The sequence below is a fragment of the Oncorhynchus kisutch genome, unplaced genomic scaffold (assembly GCF_002021735.2).
Source record: "Oncorhynchus kisutch isolate 150728-3 unplaced genomic scaffold, Okis_V2 scaffold862, whole genome shotgun sequence".
Taxonomy (NCBI): domain Eukaryota; kingdom Metazoa; phylum Chordata; class Actinopteri; order Salmoniformes; family Salmonidae; genus Oncorhynchus; species Oncorhynchus kisutch.
In genome coordinates this window covers 69,870-83,710 of record NW_022262807.1, presented here as the reverse complement: position 1 = coordinate 83,710, position 13,841 = coordinate 69,870, and the positions used below count along the sequence as shown (strand labels likewise).

At 40.9% G+C, this 13,841-nt stretch overlaps 1 protein-coding gene across 3 annotated transcripts; it reads right to left on the bottom strand.

Annotated features, from left to right (window-relative positions):
- Positions 1-2,051: 2,051 nt before the first annotated feature.
- On the bottom strand, positions 2,052-11,539 carry LOC116362671 (C-type lectin domain family 4 member M-like). 3 transcript variants are annotated; one of them, XM_031816728.1, is made up of 6 exons: positions 10,213-10,721; positions 10,043-10,144; positions 8,858-9,460; positions 8,417-8,562; positions 3,261-3,364; positions 2,052-3,143 (listed from the first exon to the last, which is right to left on the bottom strand). In XM_031816728.1, the coding sequence occupies exons 1-6, from the start codon at positions 10,409-10,411 to the stop codon at positions 3,008-3,010; spliced, it is 1,290 nt and encodes a 429-aa protein (XP_031672588.1). In that variant the 5' UTR covers positions 10,412-10,721; the 3' UTR covers positions 2,052-3,007. The 3 variants fall into 3 exon arrangements, with proteins under 3 accessions (XP_031672588.1, XP_031672590.1, XP_031672589.1); XM_031816730.1 differs by lacking the exons at positions 10,043-10,144; positions 10,213-10,721 and adding an exon at positions 11,429-11,539; XM_031816729.1 differs by lacking the exon at positions 10,043-10,144.
- Positions 11,540-13,841: the final 2,302 nt, after the last annotated feature.

The window sequence follows — 13,841 nt, the reverse complement described above, 5'->3', positions numbered from 1 at the left end:
ATCTGATCTACTCTACACAGGACTGGAGAGAACTGCTATCTGATCTACTCTACACAGGACTGGAGAGAACTGCTATCTGATCTACTCTACACAGGACTGGAGAGAACTGCTATCTGATCTACTCTACACAGGAATGGAGAGAACTGCTATCTGATCTACTCTACACAGGACTGGAGAGAACTGCTATCTGATCTACTCTACACAGGACTGGAGAGAACTGCTATCTGATCTACTCTACACAGGACTGGAGAGAACCATTATCTGATCTACTCTACACAGGACTGGAGAGAACTGCTATCTGATCTACTCTACACAGGACTGGAGAGAACTGCTATCTGATCTACTCTACACAGGACTGGAGAGAACTGCTATCTGATCTACTCTACACAGGACTGGAGAGAACTGCTATCTGATCTACTCTACACGGGACTGGAGAGAACTGCTATCTGATCTACTCTACACAGGACTGGAGAGAACTGCTATCTGATCTACTCTACACAGGACTGGAGAGAACTGCTATCTGATCTACTCTACACAGGACTAGAGAGAACTGCTATCTGATCTACTCTACACAGGACTGGAGAGAACCATTATCTGATCTACTCTACACGGGACTGGAGAGAACCATTATCTGATCTACTCTACACAGGACTGGAGAGAACTGCTATCTGATCTACTCTACACAGGACTGGAGAGAACTGCTATCTGATCTACTCTACACAGGTCTGGAGAGAACTGCTATCTGATCTACTCTACACAGGACTGGAGAGAACTGCTATCTGATCTACTCTACACAGGAATGGAGAGAACTGCTATCTGATCTACTCTACACAGGACTGGAGAGAACTGCTATCTGATCTACTCTACACAGGACTGGAGAGAACTGCTATCTGATCTACTCTACACAGGACTGGAGAGAACCATTATCTGATCTACTCTACACAGGACTGGAGAGAACTGCTATCTGATCTACTCTACACAGGACTGGAGAGAACTGCTATCTGATCTACTCTACACAGGACTGGAGAGAACTGCTATCTGATCTACTCTACACAGGACTGGAGAGAACTGCTATCTGATCTACTCTACACAGGACTGGAGAGAACTGCTATCTGATCTACTCTACACAGGACTGGAGAGAACTGCTATCTGATCTACTCTACACAGGACTGGAGAGAACTGCTATCTGATCTACTCTACACAGGACTAGAGAGAACTGCTATCTGATCTACTCTACACAGGACTGGAGAGAACCATTATCTGATCTACTCTACACGGGACTGGAGAGAACCATTATCTGATCTACTCTACACAGGACTGGAGAGAACTGCTATCTGATCTACTCTACACAGGACTGGAGAGAACTGCTATCTGATCTACTCTACACAGGACTGGAGAGAACTGCTATCTGATCTACTCTACACAGGACTGGAGAGAACTGCTATCTGATCTACTCTACACAGGAATGGAGAGAACTGCTATCTGATCTACTCTACACAGGACTGGAGAGAACTGCTATCTGATCTACTCTACACAGGACTGGAGAGAACTGCTATCTGATCTACTCTACACAGGACTGGAGAGAACCATTATCTGATCTACTCTACACAGGACTGGAGAGAACTGCTATCTGATCTACTCTACACAGGACTGGAGAGAACTGCTATCTGATCTACTCTACACAGGACTGGAGAGAACTGCTATCTGATCTACTCTACACAGGACTGGAGAGAACTGCTATCTGATCTACTCTACACAGGACTGGAGAGAACTGCTATCTGATCTACTCTACACAGGACTGGAGATCTGTTTCCATTACCTCAGAGTGGAGGAGCTAGAGTTTCTCACAGTCAGTGGGAAATGTATTGTATTATTTTTTATAACAGAACGGATGAAGATGAAGTTTGGGAGATAACCATAGAGAGGGTCAGAAAGGATGTAGACACACTCTGGGGGCATGTGTGTTCTAGAGTCAGGAGCTTGGACCACTTCACCAGACTCTGGCATGTATCTCTAATATAGTGTGGATATAATGGAACAGAGTCATTATCTGAAGTCTTTCCTTTTATTAACACAAGACTAAAAAACAGCCTACAGTATTAAAGTATATCATAAGGCAGGTCAGGAAATACATAATCACATGTGATAAAAGTTGTCTCAACAGCAATCAAAAAATAAACTGACAACGCAAAATAAAAACATAAAACAATAAACTACTCTCTGGCTTAACAATGTCGACAAACTTTTCTCAATTGCAGTGTATAAACAAAGTGTCACACTGTGTACAGTCCTTGGTCAGCTCAGACTAAGTAATGATGACTTCACTGTGCAGGACGTGGTGGAAGGGAGACAGCAGGTTTGATACAGAGAGTGACATGATCGTTGTGAATGAGCTCATAGAGACGACTGTCGTTTACAGACAAACAACATTACAGGCCAAACAACATGGTGTCGTTGCTGAGTAGAGCGGTTCAACTAGATCACTCAGGTAGGCCGTGTATGCATGCATAGATTATATGAGCTGCGTCTCTTAAGCATATTGATGGGTTCGGATTTCTAAACTTTAAATATTGTTAATCATCAGTTATGCTAGAGACATGAGGAGTGCCATAATCTGGTTTCTACACCAGAAGTTAAGGGGGATCTGTAGGAGGAATGTATATGGTTGGGTCAATGAAGGTTGGATAGGAGCCAGGGGGATTTGGGAAGTCCTGAGTAGAGGATATTACATGACTGCAGTGACTGATAATGGTGGCGAGCTGTGGATTAGTGAAGGTCAGGTCATGTTAAAGGAGAAGTAATAGTTTATTGCTCGTATCACTTTACATATTTTTTGCTAGGCAGGAAGTTATGTTTAGAGAGGAGGACGTCAGCCAAATTGGGGTGTATATATACTACCATGGATGGAACCATGTTTTTGTCTTAAGCAATTGTATGACCCAATGGGTGAATAAACTTGGTTAAAGTTTTACTAATCGTAGTGAGTTTTACTAGGTTCTTTTAGAACCTAACAATATGCATATTTCTCACATATCCAGGGGAGCGCTGCAGAGCACGAGGTGTCATTCCAGGCATCATAATTCATCTGAATCATTCCACAGTTCTCTTCTCTTCCACCATTCGGTTCATCAGGATGCCAGTACCTACAAAGGCAAGACAAGACACAAAACAAGTTTGCTCACTCTACAGAAGTGTTTAAAAATCTGAAAATCTATTGTCTGCCGTGATTGAATTCAGAACCATATGGACACATCTCTCACTCTGCTGTAGTTAGCTGTGTGTTGTCCACCCACGTCCAGAGACCCTCTCTAGCTTCATCAGTCAGACCAATCCAGGACATCACCTTAAACGTTTTTATGTAGTCCTGTTTAAATAGTAAAAGAGCATTTCCTAAATGAACATTATATGTACAGTATAAAACCCCGTCAATAATGTGATGCCATACAGCAACTTTAAACTGGCTAAACCATATAAACCAACCTTAGATTAGCTCTCTGGTGGTGTAGCTTCAACTGAATATTGCCTAGAACTGCACAGATCATATAGGTTTTAAAGAAAATGTTTTGAAACCCCAAAACGGGTCGCAACTGAGTCAAAACACTTTACTGTAGGTGTCCTTATTCATGCATTCGTTAAGCCTTCATACATTTTAAAATGTGTCATAAACTGTCGTAAGTCATTTTCAATAGTGTAAAGTGTGTTATAGATGACCAGTTTTATAAAGGGTATTATAGAGGCGTTTTATAATTAACCAACCTCTCTGTCACATTACTAAATGAAATGGCATGATGGCATCATAACCATGTCATATGCCTTTATAGAGTGTGTACAGACGCCTTTAGTAATGTTACATTAATCTGAGGTGTTATAAAACATGTCATATGCCTTTATAGAGTGTGTACAGACACCTTCAGTAACGTTACATTAATCTGAGGTGTTATAAAACATGTCATATGCCTTTATAGAGTGTGTATAGACACCTTCAGTAACGTTACATTAATCTGAGGTGTTATAAAACATGTCATATGCCTTTATAGAGTATGTATAGACACCTTCAGTAACGTTACATTAATCTGAGGTGTTCTAAAACATGTCATATGCCTTTATAGAGTGTGTACAGACACCTTCAGTAACGTTACATTAATCTGAGGTGTTATAAAACATGTCATATGCCTTTATAGAGTGTGTACAGACACCTTCAGTAATGTTACATTAATCTGAGGTGTTATAAAACAGTTATGAATGTGCTTATTCCACAGGATGTGTTGAGTAGAGGGCTGCACCGACAGATCATTGCGGGCGGTAGGCATTTTTCATGCTGCGGGTGGGAGTGTGCGGTAGGCATTTTTCATGCTGCGGGTGGGAGCGGGCAGTAGGCATTTTTCATGCTGCGGGTGGGAGCGGGCAGTCCGGCAGACCATTTTGGGATGAAAATATGTTTTTGTCCCGCAGATTACTTGGAAACAGTTGTCTTTCTGCTTTCTCCAATTGAAATGAATGGTCAAAAATGTATTGTGTATTTTGCAGACACTTTTATTGTCAATAAGAATAGAATATGTTTCTAAACACGTCTACATTAATGATGACGTGATTACATGATTCCGGATAGTATTTATGCCTTTGTAACTTGCTCATTCATCATTATTCACGATTCATTCAGGACTATCCGTAATCATGGTAGCATCCATGTAGATGTGTTTAGAAACATATTCTATTCTTATTTTCCATAAAAGTGTCTCCAAAATGACAGAATACATTATTTACCATTTTACAATTTTTTACCATTCATTTCGAATGGCACCAAATAATCTGAAACACAATTAAAACCAACAGCAAATGCATCCAACAGGTTTGTAGAGTCACAAGCTTGATGTAATCACTGATGCCTAAGAATATGGGACCAAAAATGTACATTTCTAGTACTTTAATACACATGTGAATTCGTCCCAATACTTTTGGTTGCCTAAAATGGGGGGTCTATGTACAAAAAGTGCTGTAATTTCTAAACGGTCTCATGTCAAATCCAAGGTGCTGGAGTACAAAGCCAAAACAACAAAAAATGTGTCACGGTTGCAGTTCTTTTGGAGCTCACTGTATGTGTGGTCTCAATGAAATAGAGTAGGCTGCCTATTCATGGGAGGAGAATCACGTGGCAGTTCTCTTTCCAAGGAAATTAACTTCAATATGATTAGGCTATAGTTTACTACATTGTCTGTAAATAATTATGGAATGAAATGGAGGGAGCTCAACCAGCGTAAGACGAGGTGCAATTAAAAATGTGAGTATCATTGAAAAGCAAAAGGCGCAATGCGTGCATAGGTTACCATGGTGAGCAAGCATTCAGCCTTTTCATTTCAACACGCATTCCACGATCTCGCATAATGGCCAAGCTTTTGGGCTTCATTTTGGATTTGCAATTTTTTCATGGTTGTAGGTAGATTTTTAAGCTTTTGGAACAAAGAGCCTTTTTGGAGCCAAATGAACCGGCTCACTGAAAAGACTCGGAATGCCCATCACTAATGTGCTTTGTCAGTGGCTGTGATGTAGGTTTCAGCCAGGAGTTGAAGAACAGACGGAAGAGCGAATGAAACACCACTTTCAATGAGAGGACAGTGGAAATTTCCAGACGTGAGTCCTGCACGTGACCGGGAGCAAGCCTTTCTTGTTTTTCCTTTTCTATTGACGGAGCTATTGTCCGGTTGAAATATGATCGATTTATTTATGTCAAAAAACAACCTGAGGATTGATTATAAACATCGTTTGACATGTTTCTACGAACTTTTATGGTACTTTTTAGATTTTTCGTCTGTCTGTTGTGACCGCGCTTTGTTCCAATGGATTACTGAACAAAACGCACCAACAAAACGTGGGTTTTTGAATATAAAGAGGGTCTTTATTGAACTAAACAAACATTTATTGTGTAACATGGAGTCTTGGGAGTGCAACCATACGAAGATCATCAAAGGTAAGTGATTAATTTTATCGCTGTTTCTGACTTTTGTTACTCCTCTACTTGGCTGGTTACTGTTTGTAATGATTTGTCTGCTGGGAGCTGTTCTCAGATAATCGCATGGTTTGCTTTCGCCGTAAAGCCTTTTTGAAATCTCACACAGTGATTGGATTAACAAGAAGTTTGTCTTTAAGCTGATGTATAACACTTGTATCGTTTATGTATGTTTATTATGAGAATTTCTGTTTTGTTGAGTTTCACACTCTGCAATTTCACCGGATGTTTGAGACAGTCGATTACTGAACAAAACACGCTAACAAAATTGAGGTTTTTGGATATAAAGAGGGACTTTATCGAACAAAACAAACATTTGTTGGGTAACTGGGAGTCTTGTGAGTGTAACCATATGAAGATCATCAAAGGTAAGTGATTTAATTGTATCGCTATTTCTGACTTTTGTAACTCCTGGTTACTATTTTTAATGATTTGTCTGCTGGGCGTTGTTCTCAGATAATCGCATGGTTTGCTTTCGCAGTAAAGTATTTTTGAAATGTGACACTGTGGTTGGATTAACAAGTTAATCTTTAAACCGATGTATAACACTTGTATGTTTAATGATTTTTTTATAGTGAGTATTTCTGTTTTTGAATTTGGCACTCCCCTAGAGAGGATAAATTACTCCCTCATCAATCGGCACACAATACCACATCATGTAAAAGCAAAAATAGGTTTTTAGACATAGTTCCTCTGTGGAAATGAGAGTACCTTCCAGAAGGCAAACCATCTCTGCAGCCCTCGACCAATTAGGCCTTTATGGTAGAGTGGCCAGACGGTAGCCACTCCTTAGTAAAAGGCACATGACAGCATGCTTGGAGTTTGCCAAAGGCACCTAAAGGACTCTCAGACTATGAGAAACAAGATTCCTTGGTCTGATGAAACCAAGATTGAACCCTTTGGCTTGAATGCCAAGCGTCACGTCCGGAGGAAACCTGGCACCATCCCTAAGGTGAAGCATGATGGTGGCAGCATCATGCTGTGGGGATGTTTTTCAGTGGCAGGGAATGGGAGACTAGTCAGGATCGCGGAAAGATGAACAGAGCAAAGTACATTGATCCTTGATGAAAACCTGCTCCAGAGTGCTCAGGACCTCTGACTTGGGCTTAGGTTCACCTTCCAATAGGACAACGACCCTAAGCATACAGCCAAGACAATGCAGGAGTGGCTTGTCGGGACAAGTTCTGAATGTCCTTGAGTGGCCCAGCCAGAGCCCGGACTTGAACCCATTCGAACATCTCTGGTGAAACCTGAAAAAAGCAGTCCAGCAACACTCCCCATCCAACCTGACAGAGCTTGAGGGGATCTGCAGAGAAGAATGAGAGAAACTTCCCAAATACAAGTGTGCCAAGCTTGTAGTGTCATATCCAAGAAGACTTCAACAAAGTACGTAGTAAAGGGTCTGAATACTTATGTAAATGTGATATTTCAGTTTAGTCTTTTATACATTTACTAAAAAAACTTGTATCTAAATTTATGAGGGAAATTAAAAAGTATATATATACATATCTTAGAATAAAGCTGTACAAACAAAATGTGGGAAAAGTCAAGGAGTCTGAATACTTACTGAATGCACTGTATTTTTATTTTGGTTTGCCGTGAGCTAACCTAACTTAGCAGGCCTGAGAGGAGTTCCCACATCCAGATGTTAGTAATGTCTGGGAACATAGGCTAACCATGAGAACATCACAGTTCTCACTTCTAATGTGTTGTTGTGTTAGTATGTCCAACCCTCCTTCAGATTCCATTCAATCTCAATACATTTTTATTGGATCTCCAAAATGTCTATGAAATTATAGCTATATGATTCGCTGACACAAGTGGACAGTTTGCAGATCCAATGAAAAGGTATTGAGAGCTCTTGTGTCAGCGAATCATAAATAGGAAGAAGGGTGTAACTTACTAAAACAACAACACATTAGAACCGAGATGATATGTTCATGACAAACCAACAACATTGTATAGCTAGTAACGTTAGCTAGTTAGAATGAGTTAGACAATGTGTTTTAAAGATGAAAACGTAATCGCTTTTAAAGTGTATGTGAAAGATAATGTATTGTGTGATGTGCTGCAAAGAAAGCTTCATCATTCTAATTCCTCCTGTAGCTAGCTAACTAGCTAACAATAGCTAGATGTAGATATGACCTAATATAGATCTGGTATTATAACCTTCTTGCTGGTGTTTGGAAACACATTTTTTGTGTTTTGACCGGAATGATTTGAGATAGAGCCTACTGATGCACCCATTTTACCAACAACCATATCAGCAACAGGTACAATACATCCAACTACTAACAGATTTAATTATATTAGAAAATGTGATTTTTATCAATCTTTCTGGAGTATAATCAATGTACTAACAACATTCAGACACTGAAACAAACAACATGGACCTGCAACAGAGCATCTCACCTGTTCCTCTCTGCTTTGGATGATCACCAGGTCTCCTCCTCTATTCAGACAGTCCTGTCTGCTCTCCTCCCAGGTTTTAGACACGATGGAGAGGAAGTAACAGCTGCAGTCAAACTTCCTCCACCCAACAGGACAGCCGCTTCTCTCTGTTTCACAACACAACACAATAAAATAAAAAATAATGATACTAACAATAATAACAATAATAAAATTAGCATAAATAATAATAATAGCAATAATAATTTTAAAAAGAGCACCAATAATAATACTTATTATTATTATTATTATTACAATACTACTACTACTACCACTAATAATAACAGTAACAATAATAATACTAACAATAATAATAGCAATACATGCCACATGTTATACATCACGATTCACTGGACTAGATATTAATGAGTAATTAAATATATAGTGCAGAACAAAAATAAATACCAGCTGTCCTCGGTAACTGGTCTCTCTCCTCAGTCAGATTGTTGTAACTGGTTTGTAACTGGTCCCTCTCCTCAGTCAGATTGTTGTAACTGGTTTGTAACTGGTCCCTCTCCTCAGTCAGATTGTTGTAACTGGTTTGTAACTGGTCCCTCTCCTCAGTCAGATTGTTGTAACTGGTTTGTAACTGGTCCCTCTCCTCAGTCAGATTGTTGTAACTGGTCGGTAACTGGTCTCTCTCCTCAGTCAGGTTGTTGTAACTGGTCTGTAACTGGTCTCTCTCCTCAGTCAGATTGTTGTAACTGGTCGGTAACTGGTCTCTCTCCTCAGTCAGGTTGTTGTAACTGGTCTGTAACTGGTCTCTCTCCTCAATCAGATTGTTGTAACTGGTCTGTAACTGGTCTCTCTCTGCAATCAGATTGTTGTAACTGGTCTGTAGCTGGTCCCTGTCTTCAGTCAAGTTGTTGTAGCTAGTCTGTAACTGGTCCCTGTCTTCAGTCAAGTTGTTGTAGCTAGTCTGTAACTGGTCCCTGTCTTCAGTCAAGTTGTTGTAGCTAGTCTGTAGCTGGTCCCTGTCTTCAGTCAAGTTGTTATATACTCTGTCATCTGAAAGAATCAAAACATTTGAAAGTTACTGAGTAAAACACCAGGTGTTTAGTAGCCAAAACATATAACAAGATTATAAGATTATAAGATTATAATTAACATATGAACTCACAGTAGAGGTACAGTCCTATGATCCCAGACAGTAACATATGAACTCACAGTAGAGGTACAGTCCTATGATCCCAGACAGTAACATATGAACTCACAGTAGAGGTACAGTGCTATGATCCCAGACAGTAACATATGAACTCACAGTAGAGGTACAGTCCTATGATCCCAGACAGTAACATATGAACTCACAGTAGAGGTACAGTCCTATGATCCCAGACAGTAACATATGAACTCACAGTAGAGGTACAGTCCTATGATCCCAGACAGTAACATATGAACTCACAGTAGAGGTACAGTCCTATGATCCCAGACAGTAACATATGAACTCACAGTAGAGGTACAGTCCTATGATCCCAGACAGTAACATATGAACTCACAGTAGAGGTACAGTCCTATGATCCCAGACAGTAACATATGAACTCACAGTAGAGGTACAGTCCTATGATCCCAGCCAGTAACATATGAACTCACAGTAGAGGTACAGTCCTATGATCCCAGACAGTAGGAGAACACTCAGCAGCCCCAGACACATTGCTGCAGCTCTTAAAGGTCTCTTCTCTGGTTGCTCAGACTCTGTGGACACATAAAGGAGATGTGTGTGTACGTGCGTGTGTGTGTGCGTGCGTGTGTGTGGACATTACCTGAGAGTTTAGCTCCTGGTCTGCTCCTTGGGGTAACATCCTCAGTCTTGTTTCTGAAGTCATTAAACTTGATGGTGTCTGGAGTTTCATAAATGTCTTCATAGATGTCGTCTCCTCTATTATAAAAATGGTCCCCTGAAACACTTTGTTTTCCTCTAACGTCTTCATTGGCATAAACAATGTCCTCAGACATCTCCATGGTCAACCACCTTCTCAACTTGAGAGCCGTCCAGTCAGTCTGGGGCTTACTATATGTGATACCCACTGGGCACAAACTGGTTGTATCAACGTTGTTTCCACGTCATTTCAATGAACCAGGAGGCTGTCAACCTTGTTTTCTTCCTTCTCATCCTGGTTTATCTGGAAAAGCCACAAACAAATTCATCCTCCATTTCCTTTCACATTTCCATTTTGGACCATTCATTTACTTTTCTGTTGCCTCGAAGGTGTTTCCAATGGCTCTCCTCCTCGTTCCATTGATGTACAGCACAGTAGTTGCTCAGTCGTCTGCAAAGGATCAACATTTCCAAAAGTTACCGATTACAAGACCAGGAAATTAATAGTTAACATTTCTAACAAGGTAAGAAATTAACATATGAACTCACAGTGGACGTACAGTCCTATGATCCCAGACAGTAACATATGAACTCACAGTAGAGGTACAGTCCTATGATCCCAGACAGTAACATATGAACTCACAGTAGAGGTACAGTCCTATGATCCCAGACAGTAACATATGAACTCACAGTAGAGGTACAGTCCTATGATCCCAGACAGTAACATATGAACTCACAGTAGAGGTACAGTCCTATGATCCCAGACAGTAACATATGAACTCACAGTAGAGGTACAGTCCTATGATCCCAGACAGTAACATATGAACTCACAGTAGAGGTACAGTCCTATGATCCCAGACAGTAACATATGAACTCAGGGTAGAGGTACAGTCCTATGATCCAAGACAGTAACATATGAACTCACAGTAGAGGTACAGTCCTATGATCCCAGCCAGTAACATATGAACTCACAGTAGAGGTACAGTCCTATGATTCCAGACAGTAACATATGAACTCACAGTAGACATACAGTCCTATGATCCCAGACAGTAACATATGAACTCACAGTAGAGGTACAGTCCTATGATCCCAGACAGTAACATATGAACTCACAGTAGAGGTACAGTCCTATGTTCCCAGACAATAACATATGAACTCACAGTAGAGGTACAGTCCTATGATCCCAGACAGTAGGAGAACACTCAGCAGCCCCAGACACATTGCTGCAGCTCTTAAAGGTCTCTTCTCTGGTTGCTCAGACTGTCGATACATACAAGGTGTGTGTGTGTGCACGTGTATGTGTGCGCACGTGTGTGTGTACGCAAGTGTGTGTGTCTGTGTGCGCGTGTGCGTGCGTGTTTGTCTCTGTGTGTGTGAATGCATAGATTATATGATTCCATATGCATATTTCCCACAGATCCAGGGTAGCCCTGCAGCAGACACCTTTTCATTCCTGGTCTCGTAACTGCGTCCAAAGCATGCCACAGTTCTCCCTTCTGTCACCATTAGGCTCACCAGGACCAGTACCTACAAAATACAAGACAGGAAATCAGTTTGCTCACGTTTCAGAAGTGTTAAAAAATCCATTGTTTGGTAACTGCCCCTTCCCCCCCCCCGCCCTCCCCGCCCCCAGACACATCCTAGATCTGAATGAATGAAATATTTTTATTAAATACTTTTTTCTTTACATAGATGAATGTGCTGACAACAAAATCACACAAAAATTATCAATGGAAATCCAATTTATCAACCCATAGAGGTCTGGATTTGGAGTCACACTCAAAATTAAAGTGGAAAACCACACTACAGGCTGATCCAACTTTGATGTAATGTCCTTAAAACAAGTCAAAATGAGACTCAGTAGTGTGTGTGGCCTCCACGTGCCTGTATGACCTCCCTGCAACGCCTGGGCATGCTCCTGATGAGGTGGCGGTCTCCTGAGGGATCTCCTCCCAGACCTGGACTAAAGCATCCGCCAACTCCTGGACAGTCTGTGGTGCAACGTGGCGTTGGTGGATGGAGCGAGACATGATGTCCAGATGTGCTCAATTGGATTCAGGTCTGGGGAATGGGCGGGCCAGTCCATAGCATCAATGCCTCTTCCAGGTAAGTATACATGTTTTAGAAGGCCATTCCAGGTAAGTATACATGTTTTAGAAGGCCATTCCAGGTAAGTATACATGTTTTAGAAGGCCATTCCAGGTAAGTATACATGTTTTAGAAGGCCATTCCAGGTAAGTAAACATGTTTTAGAAGGCCATTCCAGGTAAGTATACATGTTTTAGATGACATGAATTAACAACGTTGTTTTTTATTAGGGGTTAAAAGGGTTATGTCCATTTCCATAGAAGATGTGCTAAAAGCAGTCTCAGGCATAGTGCTCCTCCTCAGGTGGGTTAAAATGATTTTAAAAAATATGAATAGTTAAAATGTCAACCTAGAATCTGAATCTATATTCTTTGGAAGGTGTCCTTCCAGTCAAGGAAGCTGTCTTTGTCATGGGACAAATACCTCTCTGAACAGGTAACCTATTCAGTCAAACACCATCACACCCACACACACATACAGACACATCAGCCCGAGTACCAGACCTGTTTGTGCTAACAAACATGATTGTCATGACAAGTTGTAGCATGGAGTGGATTGTTGGCACGAACAGATATGGTCCAGACGAACGGACGGACAGGTGAACGACAGACACACACATGCACACACAGGTAACACATCATATTAATGGGGTATACATAACAGTTCATGAGAGTTGCAGTGTCATTCATAACAGCAGTCACAACACCTTCATGAATTTATCAGTATCATTCATAACAGCAGTCATAACCCCTTAATGAATTTATCATTATCATTCATAACAACAGTCATAACATCAATTTGTCAGTATCATTCAATACAACAGTCATAACATGAATTTATCAGTATCATTCATAACAACAGTCACAACATGAATTTATCAGTATCATTCATAACAACAGTCACAACACCTTCATGAATTTATCAGTATCATTCATAACAACAGTCATAACACCTTCATCAATTTTCTAAATAAAAGTCCCTTGGTATAGCTCTTTAATTATCAGTATAACGGAAGTGCATATTTTACTGTCATAGCACCCAAACCCCTGACATACTATTTGCACATCAGTCTGGGTGCTCCGGGTACGCATCAGAGTATTACCCAGGTAGCATTGGCATTTCAGGGGTTTATGATTCTGATTCTGATATGCCTTCCTCTACAGGATCGGTGGGTCTCCCGCTGGACGGTTGAGCTTATGTTGTCACGATTTCCGCCGAAATTGGTCCCTCTCCTTGTTCGGGCAGCGTTCGGCGGACGAAGTCACCGACCTTCTAGCCATCGCTGATCCACTTTTCATTTTCCATTGGTTTTGTCTTGTCTTCCATCACACCTGGTTCCAATTCCATCAATTACGTTGTGTATTTAACCCTCTGTTCCACCCCATGTCCTTTGTCGGTAATTGTTTCTTGTAGTGCTTATACACGGTATGCTGGTATTTACCGGGTTTTGTTTGCCCCATTTTTTTTAGGGTTTCTGAAGTTGAA